General features: G+C 42.8%; 1 protein-coding gene across 4 annotated transcripts in view; it reads left to right on the top strand.

Moving 5' to 3' along the window:
• Positions 1-20959, top strand: part of AXIN1 (axin 1) — a 263208-nt gene that overhangs the window by 99465 nt on the left and 142784 nt on the right. For all 4 annotated transcript variants that reach the window (XM_085632196.1, XM_085632199.1, XM_085632198.1 and 1 more), the window contains one exon: positions 8494-8634. In XM_085632196.1, the coding sequence (XP_085488322.1) occupies positions 8494-8634 (141 nt within the window). The remainder of the gene's footprint in view (positions 1-8493; positions 8635-20959) is intronic.

Genomic DNA, 20959 nt, shown 5'->3' with positions numbered 1-20959 from the left:
GGGCAGCCAGTCTTCCTGTTATGTTTCAGAGTAGGGACGATTGAAAATACAAACCAAGCCTTGTATGAATACATGCCGACATAGAGCATGCAAGTAGGATAGTAGGGGAATGTGTTTTCCCCGTTACCTTATTTTGAAATAGAAGACAATCTGGCTAAATCGGGTCTCTTTGGCACTTCATTTTTGGCAGTTTGATAATGTACAACAAAAAACAGAATTGTAGTCTCTGTTTTTGTGTGCCTTTCATAAAAATGGCAAAATTGAAATGGCGAGGCCCGTCTCAAGAACGAATCTCCCCCTCCAAGGAGCGTGTGTGGCTGGCATCAATATTTGAATTGTGTCCTGTTTCCAGCAGATCATGTTGTATTTTGAATCGCATGCAGCATTCGAGAGGTGGGAGACTAGCCTTGAAATCCGTAGTCTCCCGTCTGAATCGGGAAGGTTGGCATGTATTATAGTTATTTATTTTTATATTTTTTCTCACAGTGCAAACTACGATTTAGGTTCATGTTAATTCAGTGGTTCATGCAGATTTACGAGAAGCACACAGAGTTCAGGCCTCAGGCCCAATTAATGCATAATCCGGGTGATTGATTAAGGGCTGGCTTTAAAGTTGGTGGCACCCCTGCCCTCCCCAATGATGCCCTTCTTCACAGATTACCTCACTAGCACCCTTCAGTGGTGCCCCTCACCTAGCCTTAGCAACTCTCAAATCTATTTTATAGCGCTACTTATCCATATAGTGGTACTTATCCCAATGTAGACTGTCAGAGCACTTTACATCACAAGCATAGAATGCAGAGTCAATGAGTCAAACAAGTCTGCAGAGCTTTAAGTGGGCCGGATCCAGGGTTGGATTGGGATAAAAAATCGTCCGGGGCACACCCCAAAAAAAAGTGCCCCAAACACTGCTTCAGAGAACTTGTATGAAACGAAAGCGGGTGGGGGATATGTTTTATTAACTTTACTGAGATCAAAAAAAAAATACACAGATTAGTTCACACTGCTAAGCCGAACATGAATGTAAGTGAGACCACTTCTGCTCAGGCCCCCTTGTCCCTGCTCAATCAGCATACATTAGTGGGCCGGCCCAGCAAGAGAAAAAAGTAATAACTCTCCACATCTGCCTCTAGAAAAGCCACTCAGGTATCCTAACAGCACAGACAACCCCAGGCTGCCCCAAAAAGCAGCCCACAGCCAGACCTCGGCTACCGGCCCTTCGGCCATTTCCCGAGTGCCCGCCTTACCAATCCGACCCTGGCCGGGTCCTGCCAGTGCTCAGCACCAGCAGTTCTAAAAGGCAGGTGCTGAGACGGGTCTCTATCGGGCTCTCCATTTTTGCTCTCACCCTCAGGGTTCTTAATATATAAAGCTGACAGGGCCCCTCTGGAGGTCTGCCTGCTGCCTCCCGGTATCAACATGAAAAGAGAAAACAGGCAGCACTCCAAAATACTCGTTGCTATAGTGACGAAAGGTTCATGTCAGTTGCAATGACTGGGAACTCATTTGTGTAAATCGTGAAATGACTGGGGAATAAATATAAATGTAGAGCGCGTTTGTGTAACTATACACATTTCAATGACATAAAAAAGACGTTTTTATAAAGACGCAACATAATTTCTTCAAGTTGAACTAGAAAAAAATGCCCTACGAATAGTTTCTGCTCGTGGAAACACTGAAACTAACAGTGCATGTGGTTAGAGAAGGAAAGAGAACAAGGCTCAGTGCTCGACTGCGTGGTACAATTTAATAAAATGACTACTAATAACAGGCTGAGGAATATATGTGAATATTTGTGACCATCAATATGTAAGAATAGAATTGACACAAAAGGAAATGCATGAAAATGGTAATGTCCATTTTGTTTAGGTAAGACAGCATACATCATGTTCATGATGATTTAAACAAGCATTTGCAATGCAATAGGTCTCGCATTATTAAAGTTTGAGCTATTGGCATTGCTAAAGAGTGCAACACCAATAGCTCAAACTTTAATAATGTGAGACCTGTTGTATTGAAAATGCTTGTTACTGCTTGTTACTGATTGTTACAGATAAATAAAGACAGAAAACCATTCATTTTCTTGTCTGTATTTATTTTTAAATGTGGATAAAAGCAGAAATTAGGTGCTTTTTGAGTGATTCTAAATACACTTTGTCATGACTGCCAGGCTTATAACTGTGTGGATTGATAGGTAAGTAAGTGGGTTAAAAAAAGGAATTTCAGTAAAGAGGCTTAAACACCAGTAGATATGAGCAAGGCTGATCTGAAAAGTGCATATTTTCATATAAGTGCATTGATTTTTCTTCTGCGGGTGTTCATATTACTGAAACCTGGCAGATATTCAAGCATGACTGTATATTTATTAGTTAAAAAAATTGTGGAAATATACCTGTTTCAGCTTTATTTTTTTTCTCCCAAAACTCATAATAAATATGGTTAAAAACAGATTTAGTTGGCAAAAAATAAATATGGATAAATACAGATGGACATGTTCAAAAAATAAATACCATAAAACTGAGAGCCCTAATTCTAAGGTAAACTGTACATACGGCATTTACCCGAAGTATAAAAGGATGCTGCAATCAGACTGGTTTACCCATGTCTCTACAGCAGGACTCAACCTACCTATGACCCATACCCATGGTATACTGCAAGCTTCTTTTGCAGATCACCGCCATATGCAAATGTCTCACTCCTTTATCTAAAAAAACTGCAGGGGTCGGGCTCTCCTGGGCCTATGTTGGGCACCCTCTACCAGGTCATCAGTGTTTGCTAGAACAGATATTACCAGGGCTTCAAAGCGCCCCACCAAATGCCAGTGCTACCTCATTTAATTCCTGTTTCTTACAAAAAAAGGCATTGAACACGGCCCTGAGCATTCATTGTCCGTGGGAATAATGAAATAACAGCAGTGACTGACTGCTGTAATAAAAACTGTAATTAATCCTAAGACAAAGAAGGACCGCAAGGGCTGCCGCTACCATTGTGGGCTATGTTTCGTCCAGGCGACCTTGACGCCAGCACATCTGGCAACGTTTAAAAGAAGTTATAGATGCCTTTCCCAATTCTTACTAGTCCAGCAGCACTAGAAGGTGGTTAACTTCTTAGTGGCCACTATATTCTTTACAACACCTGCACACAAGGATCCCAGTGGTGACAGCCAGGAGAAAACCTAGGTGCAAAGAAGAGGGCATTTGTAGGCGATGGCGAACCCGGGCTGCTCCACACCCTTCCTTCTACTAGTGCCTCACCACACTGAAACCTTAACTTGCAGACTGGGCCTTCTGTTCTGAAGGATAGAGTGTTGAAGAGCGGCATAGAGTGGAATAGATTGTCATAGAGTGGAGTCGTGTAGGAGAGTGGAATGGCATAGAGCAGGGGTCTCCAACCTTTTGTGTAGTGAGAGCTACTTCTGGTCAGTGAAAATCGTGGTGAGCTACTAAACCCCAAGCAACTCGCACATTTTTCCGAGAGACCCACCACGCCCAGTTTCATTGACTTTAAGCCTAATTTCTTCAGAGCCCATACTGTGGTTTGAACAAAATACTTAAGAGTTCCTTAGAAACACTGAAAGGAATGACTTTGAATTTGTGTTGTCAAGACGCTTCAAAACCTTTCAATTAATAGCTTCAAAATCCATTACACAGAGACAATCAATCAGTGAAATGTTACAGATAAGACAGAGGACAAGAAGGTATATGAGTCACGGGTCATCCGTACTAGTAGGCAGGATAGTTTGAGTGCTTGGTCAGGAGAGGCAGAATTGGAAACATAGATTTTAAACCAGGCTAACACCATGGTTGGGGGATTCTAAAAATAATTGATTTCTTCCCAAACGAACCTATTTTGCAACAACTGGGGGGAATCACAACGGTCCAGCCAGCCTATTGCCCACTGTTCTACATTAGGATTTTAACTCTTAAAGAGCTAGCAACAATATGGTCTCTCTGACCAAAGTAGTAACCCACTGACCTATTTACATTACGTTATATATGCACTTTGTGATATGCACCTTCTTTGCAGCAGGCATATTAACCCTCTGTGCTACCTTATTGTGATTAATAACTTCCTTTGCAAGTTTACAGATTATTACACAATCTCTCTCTTTCTCTTTCCAAGAAGTACATTCATCACCCAGTTTGACATTTTTATTGTTGGCTGAAATTTGCTGGAGGCCAGGAACATACTATAATATTGGCGCCCCCACACGAAGTCAGCACCCGGTGGCACATAGAGCCGGCCCTGGCTGTAGCAGCACAGTACATGCAAGGACTAATTTGAACGTCAGCTGCCACTGTGCTTTATTACTGTTAAGGCAGATGTAAAGCACGGTGGTAGTCAATGTTAAAATGAAAGGTCCGTGCATGTTCGGAGTCTGAACAGGTTTCACAGTCATGCAAAGGCAAATATATAGCGAGGTGTAGTAATCTGTGAAAGCCTTTCAGTGATTACTACACCGCGCTATATATTTGCCTTTGCATGAATGTGAAAGCAGTTCAATGCAGACAAGCACCTTGGATTTTTGTGTTTGCTGCCACCGTGCTTTATAGCAGGAAGATTAAAAGCGCGGTAGCAGCACAGTGCAAGCAAGGACTTTTAATTTGAACGTGTGGTGCCACTGTGCTTTATTACTGTTGGTTAAGACAAATGTAAAGCATGGTGGCAGCCGATGTTAAAATCAAAGGTCCGTGCATGCTAGTCTAAACCAGACCTTCTTTAAACAGCTTTCACAATCGTGCAAAGGCAAATATATAGCGCGGTGTAGTAATCAGTGAAAGGCTTTCTCTGATTGCTACCCCACTCTATATATTTGCCTTTGCATGAATTTGAAGCTGTTCACTGCAGGTAAGCACTGGCTGCCACATTCGCTGCCACTGTGGTAACGTTCTGTGCCTGCAAGGACCTTTGATGTTAACTTTGGCTGCCACCGCGCTTTATTCCTGCTTAATGCAGATGTAAAGCACGGTGGCAACCGATGTTAAAATCAAAGGTACTTGGATGGACTTTCATTGACTAATCCGCTTTCACGGACTACTACGCGAAGGCAAATGAAAGCGTGGTACAGTCAGTCAAAGCGGATTAGTGCAGGCAAGAACCTTGCATTTTACCATCGGCTGCCACCGCAGCATCGGCCCAGTGCCTGAAAGGACTTTTAATTTTAAGGTTGCCTGCCACTGCACTTTAATACCGAAGGCAGATCTAAAGCTCAATGACAGACAACGTTAAATTGAAAGGGCCTTGCATGCACTGATTCGATTTTAACGACTCTGCTGCTGCTCGGTCTGGGGCCCACTTACCTCGCAGCAGCGGCTCCGGGAGGCCCAAATGGAAAGTAAATGAGGAGCGCGGTGCCAGCCTGGAAAAGATAGGTGGCACGTGACTAAGAGGAAAAACGTCACGTTCTTCAACCCGCCCCGCCGCAGCAGAGCTCACTTCAGCCAATCAGAGCTGCTGGTTTGTGTGAGGGCAGGCAAGGGCTGAAAGCTGTGAAAAACAATGAAGGGAAACAAAATAAAATGCTGAAATGACGTTGCAATATAGATAGCAGTGCGAGCTACTCTCAGAGGGTCGGCGAGCTACCGGTAGCTCGCGATCAACTGGTTGGAGACCCCTGGCATAGAGTGAAGTAGAGTGTTGCAGAGTCACGTGGCATAGAGCAGAGTGGAGTGGGCTAAGTGTCATAGAGGGAAGTGGCATAGCGTGGAGTAGAGTGGCATAGTGTAGAGTGGAGTAGTATAGTGGGCAACAGTGTAGTAGTGTGCCGTAAAATAAAGTGGAGTAAAATGGCATGGAGTGGCATAGAGAGAGTTGCATAGAGCTTCTCAGAGTGGACTAGTGTTGTAGATTAGAGTGTTGTGGAGTGGCACAGAGTGGAGCAGAGTGTCATAGAGTGGAGATGAGGTTAATGGAGTAAAGCATCATTGAGTGGAGTATCGTAGAGTGTAGTGTCATATAGTGGAGTGTCGTAGAGTGGAGCAGGGTGGCCTAGAGTGAAGTGGTGCAAAGTTCAGTGGTGTAGGGTACATTGGTATTGAGTACAGTGGTGTAGAGTGTGTTGGAGTAAAGTGTAGTGACGTAAAGTACAGCAGCGTGGAGCAGAATGGATTGCAGTGGCTTGGGGTGTAATGGCATAAAGTAGATTGTTTTAGATTAGAGTGGAGTGGTGCAAGGTAGAGTACAGTGGGTATAGAGGGGTGGTGTAGAGTTCATTGGCGTAGAGTGCAGTGGCATAGAGAGCAGTGTTGCCGAGTAAAGTGGCAAACAGTGAAGTGGTACAGAGTATATGGAGTGGCTCATACTGGAGTGGCGTAGAGTTCAGTGGTGCACAGTAGATTAGAGTGGTGTTGAGTGTAGTGCTGCAGAGTGCAGTGCTGTAGAGTGGCGTAGAGTGTTGTAGAGTGAGTACAGTGTTGTGGAATAGATTGGCGTAGAATAGTGTTGTTCAGTAGATTGGCTTAGACTAGAGTGTTGTGAGTAGATTGGCTTAGACTAGAGTGTTGTAGGTTAGATTTGCATACAGTGCAGTGTCGTAGAGTGTATTAGTTTTGGGTAAAGTGGTGTATAGTGTATTGGTTTTGAGTAAAGTGGTGTAGAGTGCATTGGTTTTATATAAACCAAATGTGAATGAATCAATTTCCAACTTCAGAGTTGAATTTCTTATACTTTATAGAGTTGTCTTCTGGCATCTGCGATACAATATCTCCAAAATAAAAGAGCTTTTTCGGCTTAATTCCTTCGAATTAAATTAAATAATATATACTTCAGCCCTGGGCTTTTTATTCTACAAATGTGACTGTACGTATTGCAGAACACCTTAATTCATATCATGAAATCAATAATGTAGAATCTTTGCTTCAAATATTCTCCTCCTCCTGGCAGCCTGGTCTCTTCTGCCAAGGTTACACAAAAATTAGTTAGAAGTCATCAGAAAAACACAAGCGAAAATGGCATGTGTTTCCCGGCAAGCAGGTTTCCTGTTCTAAAGCACCCCGTGCTATAATACACAGTAAGAAAAGTCTGCACATCTGCAGTGGCTTGGCTCCATGTACAGATTCTTGCTCATGTTTGGTAACTAACTCCTAAAATAACAAATGTCACCCTGTCTCCAGGCCCAGCCCTGATATCAAACAAAACCAAACCACTCCCATGCCACATACACGGACATGAAAATATGGATAAACAACAAGCAACATGAGGGGGTTGGCTAAACACATCTTAGAGTGAGGGGGTGCCCAAACATATAGGAGAGCAGGTGAAGGGCGTGGAATGGGTGAAAAGCAATGGAGGGTGAGGGAGATACAAAGAGGAAGGAGGGTTACTTTTGGGCATTCACTCAATAAGAGGGCATGCCAAAAAGTAACAAAAAAGTACCTGTGGAAACGTTGGCCAGTGGGAGCACCCTGGCCACAGGAAGCTGTACGTGGTCCATGCTCCACAGCAGGGATTAAGACTAGAAGCCCAGGAGGTAGCTGGAGGAAAGGAGGATGCACTGACCAATAAAAAGCAAGGAAATGAGAGTAAATAAAGTTAAGTAATGGGCAGGCTCTAAGTCAATTTTTAGATCTCTTTTCTCTTTACAAGAGATTTTTACAAGCAGCGCAAGAGCTGTGCAGGTGAAACCTAAAAATGAGGCCAGTCTGCCCTGGATATCTCTTGTGTTCAAAAATGAAAACAATTCTAGGGCACAGGGCATTTTGCTCTGTGTTCTTCATGTGCGTGGATGGAGGCTAATTGGCTGCCTTTTGCTGCATTGAGGCTAATTGGCTGCCTTTTGCTGCATGTACCCACTCATGCATTGGCTAATCACCTGCAGCAACAGCCTCGTTATAAAGGTCCTGAACATTTTCAGCTAAGAGACTGATGGAAGGGACTTGCTATGGCTAGTAGTAGGTTAAAAGAAAAGCTAAATAGGGAAGGACAAAAGAAAGCAGACTGGATCCCAGCTTCTCTTGGTGCAGGGAGATATGGCACTCCTTTTCACCTGCTTGGAACTAGCATTAGAATTGAAGCAATCTGGTGGAAATAAATCAAAGAAAAACGCTGAAAATTTAAATAACAGATCCTGCATGATCATGAATTTGAAAAAACAAATCAAAACAGTCAGAGCACAGGGACAGCTCTCACCCTGCAAGTGCAAGTCATCTAAAACTTGTTGTAAAAGAAATATAAAAGCGTTGCCTTGAGCTACCAGCAAAACTATATGAGCAGAAGCAGTGCTGCTGCTGCGAGTTTTGGTGATGACTGGTGGTGGAACATTAATGTGGCTAAGAAACATACACTGTCTGGTGCAGGAAATCACCCTGTTGAATTTGCCCTAATCATTCCCCTACTTTGTCAAGGTAAGAACGTGTCGCATTGTTTTCAAAACTGTAAAATCTGAGAAATACAATTCCCATGATGGAGAAATGAGGATGCATGACATTGACCTCTACGAGTAGCTGATGCAGAAGCACCTTAGTGATGAATATCTATTTTTTTCCTTTATTGCAGGCCAGGAACCTGGAAAGAGCCAGCCGTCCCTTACTATGTTAACACAGGTTATGCCATGGCACCGGCTACCAGTGCCAATGACAGTGAGCAACAAAGCATGTCAAGTGATGCAGACACCATGTCTCTGACAGACAGCAGTGTGTAAGTACCATAGGGTTCTCTTTGCATCTCTTAAAATAAAGGAGGAACTGTGTTAGGGTATTGCTTTGTGTAGGAAGCTGGCTCTGTATATACTATACGAAAGTGAGGTATAGTGTGCACAGAGCCCAGTAGAACCACAAAGGTAGGCAGAAGTAAAAGTAGATCGCACCTTACTGTCTATTTGTGGTAGTGTGGGGGAGCAGTAAGGCTTTATCAGAGGGTAGTGTTAATCATTTGTTGTACACACTCAATCAGCAAATGATATCACACACTCAAAGACTGAACTTCAGACTAATTGGTTTTGTATAAAAACATTCTTTTAGTCATTTTATTTTCTAGAACCAAGCAAGCCTGGCTCAGGTAAACAATTACATACTTTACATTAGTAATGCAGTTTGTAAACAGTTTGAATTGCAATTGTATATGCACTTTGATTTGATTACTGTAGAGCTACTTGTAATGCAATGCTTTTGATATACTGTACATATACTTTGTATTGGCTTTTTAGTAGAATGTCAAGTAGATTACTTTACATATTACTTTTCTTACACAGTTCAGTATACCTGGATACTTGCACTGGGACATTTCCTGTAAACAGGTAAGTAGAACCGTTTTTGTTATTCAGTTACAGTTTTAAAGGGTTTTTTAGATTTTCCAACTCCACACTTTTCAGTCAGTGTTATCCTATAGAGGAGAATAGGGTTATCGGTTCACAGATAAGTATTCAGTTGTGGGACTTGGTATTCTGGGGGTAGACACAGGGTTCCCCAGGGTCAAGGATGCACTCTTGTTACACCCTCAGCGGCACTAGGGCGGCTGGGTGCAGAGTGCTGAGGCCCAATGTTATCCAATGGGGGATGTGGGCCTCCGTTTGGTGGCTGCTGACTAGCAGGCCACTGGCAAAGCTCCTAGACTTAAGCTCAGGGCAAATGGGGGTTCAAGCCAGCACAAAAGGTACACCCTCAGCGGCACTGGGGCAGCTGGGTGCAGAGTACTGTTTTGGTGTCTGGCGCCCTGTAGCTTTCAGTAGGGAGTCTCCAGTTTGCAAACACACTGCAGGCGTGGGGTCGAAGGTCTTCCGGGTCTGACCACCACTTGCAGAGGTAAGTTGGGATGCCGGGGGTTGGGTAGGCACTGTCGTTTGGGTCACCCAAGGCAGAGGGGCGTCAGGTGCAGGGGTGCCTTCTAGGGTCAGATCTTCTTACCAGCTCCTGTTCGTGGTTGGGGGGACCTTCCGGTTTGAGGCTGCAGGCGTCGGCTGGAGACTTGAGGCAGGTCAGGGGTCACCGGATTTCAGGTCAGGATCGCCGGGGAGACCTCCTCTTGGTGCTGGGCACCTCTAACTCAGGCTGTGGGCGTCGGGTGCAGAGTGGTGCAGACTTGCGGACTTTGCCGGACCTGGAGACTGTTGGTGAACAAATCCGGTGTTCACGGCAGACAGAGTCTTTTCTTTTGAAGGCAGTGGGGACCTGTTGCTGAAAGCAGCAAGTGGCCTAGAGAAGCTTACAAAGGTGGTAAGCCTTTGACGCTTCCCTTTTGCGGACGCTGCCCATCCTGGGGGAGGAGGCTTGGTTCCTAGTCCTAGGATGTGCATTGTTTCAGGCCCCTGAGAGCAACAGGCTCTCGACCTAGGGGTCCAGGAACATGTCTGGTGGTGGCAGCTGAAAGCAGCCACTCAGCCTGGACACTATTGGTAGGTCGCTTTTGATACTAAACTCCTCAGTTTTCAGTGTAACCATTATGGTGCTGTGGAGTTCTTAATGACAAACTCCCAGCACCATTTACTCTTAATGGCAGCACTGCACTTACAATGTCTATGAATGGACTTAGACATTGTAGGTGTACAGGGCTCATGCACCTGTACCCTCGCCTCTGATATAGGGCACCCTGCTAAAAGGGTGACTGATCTACGCCAGGTCAGTGAGTTGTAGGCATGGCACACAGGGATGTGTGCCATGTAGACTCTTCACTTCGTTCTGCACCAAGACACGCAGCCTGCAAAGGCAGTGTGTGAGTGTAACGGTACAGGGCTGCTAAGGGTGGCACAATACGTGCTGCAGCCCTTAGAGGCCTTCTCTGGGCACAGTGCCCTCGGTACCTGTGGTACCATTTACCCGGGGCTGACCTGTGGCCAGAGATGCCAATTGCGTTTTGTTTTCAATGCAGTTTTAGGGAAAAAACATAGGCCCTGGGTACCTGATTGGTAGGAGCCCAGGGCACACTAAGTCAAAGCACATCAGCGGTTCAGCAAAAAGTGGGGGCAACAATGCAGAAAGAGGGCACTTTCTCACACTTTGCACTTCTCAGTTTCTTCATTCATATAAAACAGTAACTTCAGAGAAGTCAGTTTGCTCTACTTGCATCTGTTCATTTTTCATCTAAATATACTGTTGTATAGCAAAGTGTGTGGTATAACATATGAGTTCTCTATTTTGTAACTTTTTTTTGTCCGAATTGTTATTGTTAAGTAGCACTTTTCCGTGCCCAGTCTCCCATTAGTGTAGTTTCGAAATGGATTTCTACACGTTGCCATTGCAGAGAGGAGTTCGATCCAATTTTGTGGTGGTGTGTTGTCAGCTAGGTGGGCATGTTACATTTGCATATTTGTGAGTGGGTTAACACCTGGAGGCTCTATTAAATGTGTGTTTTCTTGGTTACTATGGATACTCATTGCTGCCAAACCTATACGTGTGGTCGGTAGGTGATGGTAGGTAGTGCGGTTAGGTTCCTCAATTTTCAGTTCATTGCATATTCGGGCTGTGTTGGGTACACGCTTGTTTTTCTGTTTTTTTAAAGAGTCTGCATTAAGTATGCAGTTGTTATACAAATAATAAGCAAATGCCCCTATTCCATGAAGTACGTGTTGGTGATAAGATTATAGCTAAGAAAACAGCCCTACAAGGTAGGTACATTGAAGATAATTCAACACTTGTCAATAATTCAGCCCAATTAAATGAATAGGTGACATAAAAGCATCTTACATAGTTAAAACTTGGGGAAGAGCTAGTGTCGAAAATAGGCTGCTGTAGAAGTCCATAGTGTACATTATCCCTCAGTAATATTAAAAAAAATTAAGTAATCTACTTACAATGCCAAATCATCACGGTTGAGATAACCCACGCCACTGTGGGGACCTAACGGAGCCCATGAGGCAAAAAAGTAAATGGGTGGGGTATATCAAGTATCTCGATCTAGATGGGACAGCTATGGACTCCATATAGAGTCAAAGATGTGCAGTTTGTCATTGAGTTTATAAATCAGGCATTCATGAGAGGCCATGATCTCCATCGCTGTGATCCAGGGTAGGCGGGGAAGATGATTTACGTCAACGATGAATGCACAGCTTAACCGTCGTCATATCAGTGGCTAGCCATAGATATTTATGATTATCCAAGCCTGAGCCTGTTGGAATGACATAAAGTATAACCAGCTTTACAGAAGGGCAAAGAGCGAGATCACTGGATCGGAGTATGGAGCCCCAGACTTCCATCCAATATGGTTGCATGAGATTGCATGACTAAAGAATGCAGATAATGCTATCTCCAGGGTCACTGCATCTCCATCGGGCATCGGTACGAATCAAGCAAGCACAAAACAGTCTGTCTGGGGTCCAGTGCCAATCATGTAACATTTTGAAGTAGCTAAATTTCAGTAGCGATTCCCAAAGGTGCTTGTCATTGTAACAAGAAGGGCTGGCCAAGTCTTATCTGTCAAGTCTCTAGACAAATGGTATCACCAACAATTGAGCAGGGCCTGAGAGGTTGGTTTTGAGTATTGCATGATTATCAGCAAGTCACACATATAGCAAGTCACACAGTCCTGATATCAGTTTCCCGTATGCTCCCCATTTTAGCCAGTACATATGTAGTATGGAGTCTTTAAAGCCGTGCTTTCTGCAGCGGAGAATCTTGCAAGTGGTAGTATTAAGTGAGGGCGCCACTTTGTGATTGAATATTGGTCTTGTAGATCTTGAAAGGTTTTCATCTGCCCCGCCGTCAAGATCTGTGACAGCTTTAGGATATTTTGTTGATTCCAGGAAGCCCAGCTGAAAGGAGCACTGTCAATTAACAGCCCAACATTGTCCCAAAGAGGTGCTTGGAGATTAATTAAACCATTTGAGTGTAGAATAAGATGCACTTGTTAGACCTGTCAGCCTTAGGGTGGTCTTCCTCCCCAAACGTTTTGCCTGTTTTGACTAATTTTTTGCTGATCTGTTTTTGTTGACCTTAGGACTCTTATGACTTTAGAACCAGTGCCAAAGTGCATGTGTTCATTCTCCTAAACATGGTAGCATTGGCTTATCCACGATTGGCATATTTAACTTACTTAAGTCCCTAGTAAAGTGAACTATATGTGCTCAGGTCCTGAGACCGGTTTCGGGGTATCACCCCTTATCAGCCAGGCTATCTTGAATCCAGGGTATAGCTAGCAAAGGACGCACGTCTGGGCCTACCCTTCCCACTTAGCGCGACTATAGCAAGACTAAAAGATGATGGACGGAATGCTGAATATTGTCAAACATTCACCCTCAGTCACTGATCTGGGTTAAATCAATCGTTTTTTGCTCATCATGACACCCCAGTTTGGACCCAGCCATATGCAAATCAGTCTTGACCCTGCTCCCTATGGGATCAGTCCAGCCTGAACTGGCAGACCAGTTCCTCCCTGGATCGGATAATAAGCTTCCTGGGACCGGTTTTGGTGTATCACCCCATATCAGCCAGGCTAGCTTTAATCCAGTGTCATAGCGAGCCCGAGACCCACAGATGAATATCTTAAAAGAATCTTGGCAGAACAACCACAGATGATGTATAGAAATGTTGCCTCTTTATGAGATTTATTGAAACATGTAAACCAAATGAAGCGTATCCTAGAGTTAGGAGACGTCCCCCTGTGCACAGCTCGAGGCCCCTATAAACCGGGGTTGATAAAGTTAAGTCATTGAATATTCATGAATTGTGAGAAAATAAGATGCAGCGAAGCTTTGGTCGTGTCTTTCAATTGATGTTTAGTAAATCATATCAAATGAATATTCATCCATTTTACATCCAAACGTTAAACATTTCGGAAAATAGCCCAATGCATTTCGGTCCCGGACGGACCTTCGTCAGGGGACATATCTATGAATAATAACAAAACACTAGAGTCAGGAAGTCATTGAAAACGAAAATAGCTCACATTGTACAAAAACGATAAAGATGTTCGAATGCGTGATGCTTAATAAAGTTGGTCGGAACATGCATCGTAAAAAATGGGTATGTTTGACGATATTCAAACCGGCTGCTACATACCCTGGATGAATATGTAAGTCACCCTCAGGAACATACCTATTTTGACATCAGTTTTGTTTTCACAATACTTTAGCGACGTGCCTTAGATTAGATAGATTATACTTCCATTTGCCCCCTGTTACTCTGACTTTCAGATTGGGATACACATATGATGAACATTGCGCGGTTCTCGGACGATTTTTGGCTATCTTTTGAGCTGAAATGTCGATAAGTAGCCTTATCTCATCTGACTTCTAGGTGAGACGTTATACATATGTCTTTTTAATGCCAAGCAACATGTCCTGTTTTAGAGCTTATTTACTCTTCCTTATCTTACTATGTTGGTTTTATATATTTTCAATTTCCATTTAACTTTACTTTTTTTGCTTTATAATCGTTTTTCACAATTAATCCTTTCGCATTTTCCTTTCTCCTTTTTCCTTTCTTTGCATGTCTGTTTTGAGTAGCTTTCTCTTTATTAATTAAAGAATATATGCATTTTTTAGATTAAAAAAAGCACGTTTTAGCTTCCTATCTGCATTATATATCTAACATAATACGTTATATGTTATGTGTGTGTCGATTGTCATTTTATACATACACTGTTGTATATATGTGTTTAATTGTTACTGATCAAAATTGTATTTATATATGTGTATTTTGTTATGTATACTTGATGGTTGTCGGATTATATTTGTGCTTTTTTATGTGTTTATATGTTTTCATGTTACTTCTGCAGCCCTGAAGAAGTCCCCTGGCAAAAGGGACGAAACGCGTTGGCTGTTTGCCGATTAAATTTGGAATAAATTTGAAACCACAACGGATAATACTTGTGAATCTGAATGACTTTTACATTGAGTGCACCTTCCTTATGTTTGTGAACTTTTGGAACCATTAGAGCATCTTTCAACGACGGATGTTGGAAGTGGATGCACCTTTTCAGATAGAATTGTACCAGGGAATTCAAGTGCTTAACCATTGTCTGTCGTTGGTGGTTCTTTTGTTTTATGTAAATCGTTGATTTTACAAGTAACATCCTGATGTTTTTAAATTGAAAAGCAACCGAGTACCAACTAATATCCGGTAAGACCAATCCTCCCTTGATCAGCCGATGTCTTAACTTTTTCCAGGACAGCCTTGCACCCTTATTAGCCCATACAAAACTCCTGATCTTGCTCTGGATTTTACATATATCTTTACTGGGGAATTCTAGGGGGATGGCATTAAACAGGTAAGTCAACTTGGGCAAGATGACAATTTTCACCAAGTTGACCCTGCCGTAGATTGTCAGTAGGAGATTTTTCCATTTTGCAAATGTACGATCCACTTCTTTTATGATCTTATTCAGGTTAATCTGGGGGATTTTTTACAAATCCTTAATAATGGTAATACCCAGATATTTAAATTCTTTATCCATAATGCCATCCCAACCATCGATGTTCCAGCACATCACCTCAGTTTTAGCGGTGTTGGCCATATATCCCGATAGTGAACCAAATTCTGCTAACAGGGCCTCCACCCTTGGAGTAACCACCCCGGGGTTATCTGCGTATAGCAACAAATCATCAGCATACAAAGCCAATTTACTACAGTACTGCTGAGATTTGAAAGGGTAGATCGCATCGTCTAATCTTATAGCTTGTTCTAATGGCTCTATATAAATGTCAAAGAGCAACGGGGAAATAGGGCAGCCCTGTTTGGTTCCTCTATGAATGTTAAAGCTAGAAGTTAGTAGCCCATTTAACAGAATTTTAGCGGAGACACCTCGATAGCAGTTTATTAAAGTTTAAAAAAAAATAGGGCCAAAACCCATCGCCCTAAGTACCTCCCATAAATATACCCTACAGACTCTATCGAATGCCTTGGCCGCATCAAATGCCAGTACATCCAAGGGATCCACTCGACTTATTGCCAGATCGATGTTGCCAATTAGCTGCTGGGTCTGCTCCTGAATATATCTCCCTGCGATAAACCCTTTTTGATCCGGTTTTATTAACTGAGGTACCAACTTGACAAGTCTCCCTGCTAGAACGCTCATTTTGTAATCTGCATTTAGCAGAGACATTGGTCTGTAGGAATCTGCTTTTAGGGGATCCTTCCCAGGTTTTAAGATTAAAACTATAGTTGCTTCTTTCCAGGAATTCGGGACCCGACCTCCCACTTCAGGGACCGTGTTAAATAGGATAGCCATTATCGGGACCACTTCCTCAATGAGTAGTTTGTACATCTCACTCGAGAGTGCATCCGTACCAGCAGCCTTGTTGTTTTTACATTTTCTTATTTGATCTCTAATTTCCATCTCACTAATTGGGGCGTCTAAACAACCACAGCCTTCGGCGGTTAACGTTGGTAGACATTTACTCTTCAGCCAACTTTGAAGCATTTCAGTATTTGGCACAGTCTCTTCCTGGTACAGTTCTGCGCATAGGGTGAGAAGGCAGGCTTGCATATCCTCCACACTACTAGACTTATCCCCACTATCATTTATTATCAATTCGTTAATGTTGTTTTTTTGTGTGGTCTACTCTTGCTTTCCACGTCAAGAGTGCACCTGCCTTCTCGCCATACTCGAAGTTTTGCATATTTATTGTGATCCACTGTGCCCTACATTTATTATCTAACTTCCCCCTATACTCCTGGCGGGCATCCTCCAAGCACCTATTAAGCTGAGAAACCCTATCAGCACTTCCGTGACAGATCCGAGACAGCTCCTTCTCTAATGATAACATTTTCTTCTCCTGAATCTGTAACTCCTGGGCACCAGCCCTATTCTTAGAGCAGATAATACTATGTAGGACGCCCCCGATGTTCGCTTTAAAGCCATCCCAAACATGGTACATGGATGTAGAGCCAATATTAATGCCAAAATACTCTACGGTGGCTGATTTAAGTGCCCTTGCTATATCTACGTCTGCCAGCATGGACATTTTAAGTGTCCATCTGGGGGATAAATTTGGCCTCTTCCCAACATAGGAAAACAATATCGGGGCATGGTCAGAAACATGACTTGGCAGGACTGTAATACTAGTAATATTGACCACACTTGGCCTATCTGTTAATACATAATTCAATCTAGAGGAATGGCCGTTTTTCTTGCTGTGAAACGTAAACCCTTGTTTATTGCCCATTTTTGCCCTCCAAACATCTACCAAATCTAAATCTTGTAACATATTTTTTAATGCTCGTCGTACTCGAGGAGCCCCCACAAAGTGACTCTGATTTGATCTATCTTTGATAGGGTCGAATAGGACATTGAAATCACCTCCAATAATACTGGCAATACTATTTCAAGCATGTTCGATTGTAATTTACAAATATGCATCGGGTCATCACTATTAGGACCATAAAAAGAGGCACATGCAAGCTCAAAGCTACCAAAATTCAAGATAGCCACTAACCACCTCCCTGACTGATCAGACAGGATAGATTTGATGGAACAGCCTGCTCCCCGCTTTGTCAAAATGGCGACCCCCTTACTATGTACAGTCTGTTTAGAAGAACAGAAATATTCAACCCAATAATATTTGGAAAAATATATCTGCTTTCTTCATAACTTAAATGTGTCTCCTGGATAAGACAGACCTGCGCAGCGGATAATTCTAAATATTTCATGACCAGCCTTTGTCTACGAGGACACCTTAACCCATTAACATTCCAAGTAAAGAATTTAACCTTGTTACTCATGGGGAAAGGCCCTTCCATCTGAGAAAAAAGCCCACGTCCACCACAACAGCCGGCCTATATTGTGAGATTGAGGATAATTGTTTACCTCCACCACCCCGCCCCCCCGTGACCCCCCTTTCATTGGGAAACCCTCCCTTCTATTAGGCCTCTGCCCCATGGGTCTTAGAGAAACAAATATCTTTACAATCAATCATAGGTCTCACTGGCAGGGGACCCCCCCTTACTTCCCCCTTCCATTTTCCTCCCTCTCCTATCCATAGTCAAACATCTCCTTTAATTTTCTCAATGAGCAAATCGGCATCTTCAACTGAGTGAAACATATACATATGATTGTTCCACATATCACGCAAAGACGGTGGGAACTTCAATTGAGCCTTAGCCCCCAGTTTGTTCAAGGACTCCATTCTTTTACCCAATTCCCATTGTTTTGTCGCAGTGATGTGCGAAACTTCCGATCTTATAGAAAAAGAAAACAAACTAGAAAATGCTGTGGAAGATATACTGCCCTCCTTTTAAGGCAGAGGAGAGAATTGCTTCTTTAACAGGGTACGTTAGAAAATTAATTAAAATTTTCTTTGGCTTCTGCTTAGCCGGGTTCCTTTTAAATGGATCGCGATGCACCCGTTGTATCTCCTGGGCAAGGTCTACATTAGGGGAGTTTTTTAGCACAGTTTCTTTAAGCAGAGAGATTACAAAACCATATCTGCCCCTTCAATTGTTTCTGAGACATTGATAAGTCTCAAATTATTCTTCCTAGAATGGTTCTCAAGGCGCTCAAGATCTTCCTTCAGTTCTTTATTCTGATTTGCTAATTTCATCATCTCTGTTGTTGAAAAATGGAGTGCCTCCTTAATTTTCGGTAGCTCTTGCTCTAAAGCATCCGTTCTCAAAGAGACCTCCTCCAATATTTGGGCTAGCACCACACATGAGGCCTGAATCGCAGCTTGATTGGTCTCAGATACTGTGAACCTATTTCTCATTTTGTCTTTCAAAGATAATAAAATTTTCTGCCAGGGAGCCAGAAGAGCTCACTGGACCTGAGGTTTCTGAAATAGATCCAGGATCAACACTCGCCACAGGAGAATCTTGTTGACCTTATTGATCTTCACAGACCTCACCCGGCTGAAAAACAGCAAACCTATTTGATAGGCCGACCGCGGGGTGAATAACAAAATTGGAATTAGAGACTCCTGATCCCCCGGAACTCTCCGTGTCCGTTACCAGCTCTCCAGGCTACTAGGAATGGATTGCATGACTACTTGCGGAAGACCTGGACTGCAAAAAAAAAATGCGTTGTGCAGGGTCTAATATAATAAAAGACTGCGGCCTCCCGGGAACACCCTTGTCTGGAGCTATGTCTGGAGGCAATATCGTAGAGGAGGCAGACAAAACCTTATAAAACGATTTTAATGAAGGTGTTATCTTCATATTTGAACACACTTTCTTGCCCCTGCCTCTACCCTTTCCCCTTCCTTTAGGCTCAGTTGTGGTATCTGTGCGTGGTCCTTTAAGCTTAACTTGCTTATCTGATAAACGCACTTCCACCACTGGTGGGGAAACTCTAGGGGGAATGGAGGACTGAGGGATATCAATGATACCTTGTGCCCGTACTGCCCTAGCACGCTGCGTATATCTGCAGACTTTGGAAGGAGGTAAATCAAATTGCTGCTCGCATGCCCGCTTGAATATGAAGTACTTTAAAGTCGTGATTTAATGATGTGTACAGTAATGGAGCATTTTAAAGTAATTAGTCAATAAATGGTCCAATAGTTGCTTACATAAGGTATTTTGGAACCGTAGTCACAAACAGTTAGTGCAATAGTGAGAAATATGCATAAGCAGCAGAAAGTCATTACCCATGGCATGAAATTGTGGTAGAATTGTTCAATCATTGGAGTCTCATGTTTACACTATAAAAAGCATATGCATTTTAACAAAGTCAAAGAAAATTCAAAACATCTTAAAGGATTGAAAAAGTTTTTGGAAGAGTATTGTTACATGAATGTTATGTCTTTAAAATAATATAAACCTTTTAAAATATGGAACTTCGACTTTAGGGTATTTTATGCTGTCCTCTGATACCTTAATGACAGAAAGTGAGTAGTGTCCTAATCCAAAATAATTGTTGTTTGCCATGTTTTGAAACCTTATCCGTTTGCTCCCTATTTGTTTACCTTTATGGACAGTTCATACCTTTTAACAAATGAAGAGTTGACTAAGATATTGAGAATAGAACAATAGTAAGTCACAATCAACATCAAAATGGCAGAAGTGAATAGAAATTGAAAGTATGTTCTATGCGGTCTAGTGTTTTTAAATCATGTTCACTTGGTCGGAGAAATTGGATGACTCATTTTAAAAGGACACTTTGTAAATGTGGACTCTATAGTCCTGTCGAAGGCTGTTGCCGAAACCCGTTGGTTATACCTTACACCTTGGAGATATAAAAATAAATATTTCACCATTTGGGAGTAATTGTTGTGCCACCTCCTTCCTTCCGCCGCCTGCTGAGAAGAAAGTATTGTGATTTGGGGAAAGTAGATTGATGTCAGTATATATTTATTGGGTCGGGGAAAGAAATCAAAAGGTTAAAGTGACATAGTTGGGCATGGTAATAAGATCTTAAGTTATGTTAGAAAACTATAATTGGCGAATTTCAGTGGTGTTTTGTTTATTAAATATGAGTTCTTATCTCATTTCCAAACCTCTAAAATCTATAACGTCACTTTACCTTTCAATAGTTTTTTTCCAGTAAAAAAATTAATATATCTACTTTTTTTCTTTTGGTTTTTTTAACGGATGTGAAATGAAATTGCTTTGAACGAAAACTAGGTTGACACCATGTTAAATGGTTGTAAGTTTATTAAAGATATACAGTTTAGGTATAAATGCCATATCAGAGGTCCCCACCAAGACCAGGATGGCAGTAGATGCCCAGCTTAGGTCCATCATTTCCAACCGCAACCAGGGATTCCCAGAGAGCATCACATTCAATAATCTCACAGGGAGCCCATCCAGACACAAGAGTAGGACACCACGGGCTGTATTATAGAAGATTCTTGTTCACAAGCAATGCCAGTGCTTCCTTAAGAGGGGCACTCCCTCATTTGCATGAGGGCGTGGCCCAATGCAAATGAAGAATCCCTTTGCCTCTGCACCTGCGCGCATTACAGACACGGGCGCAGAGGCAAAGAAGCTCTCAGGAGGCGCATTGACAGGGCCCCACCTAGAAGGTGGCGCACTGTCAGTGCGCTCCCTGATTTCAACCCACTGGTGGGGTGAACGGTGTCCCATGGAACCCTCAAACATCCCCTTGCAGGTGGGTGCACTCACTCACTGCACTCGCCTGCAAGGGGATCTCTAATCGCCTT

This window comes from Triturus cristatus, chromosome 10 (genome assembly GCF_964204655.1).
Source record: "Triturus cristatus chromosome 10, aTriCri1.1, whole genome shotgun sequence".
Taxonomy (NCBI): domain Eukaryota; kingdom Metazoa; phylum Chordata; class Amphibia; order Caudata; family Salamandridae; genus Triturus; species Triturus cristatus.
Note: the sequence above shows the minus strand (reverse complement) of the source record. Positions and strands in the feature narration are given on the sequence as shown.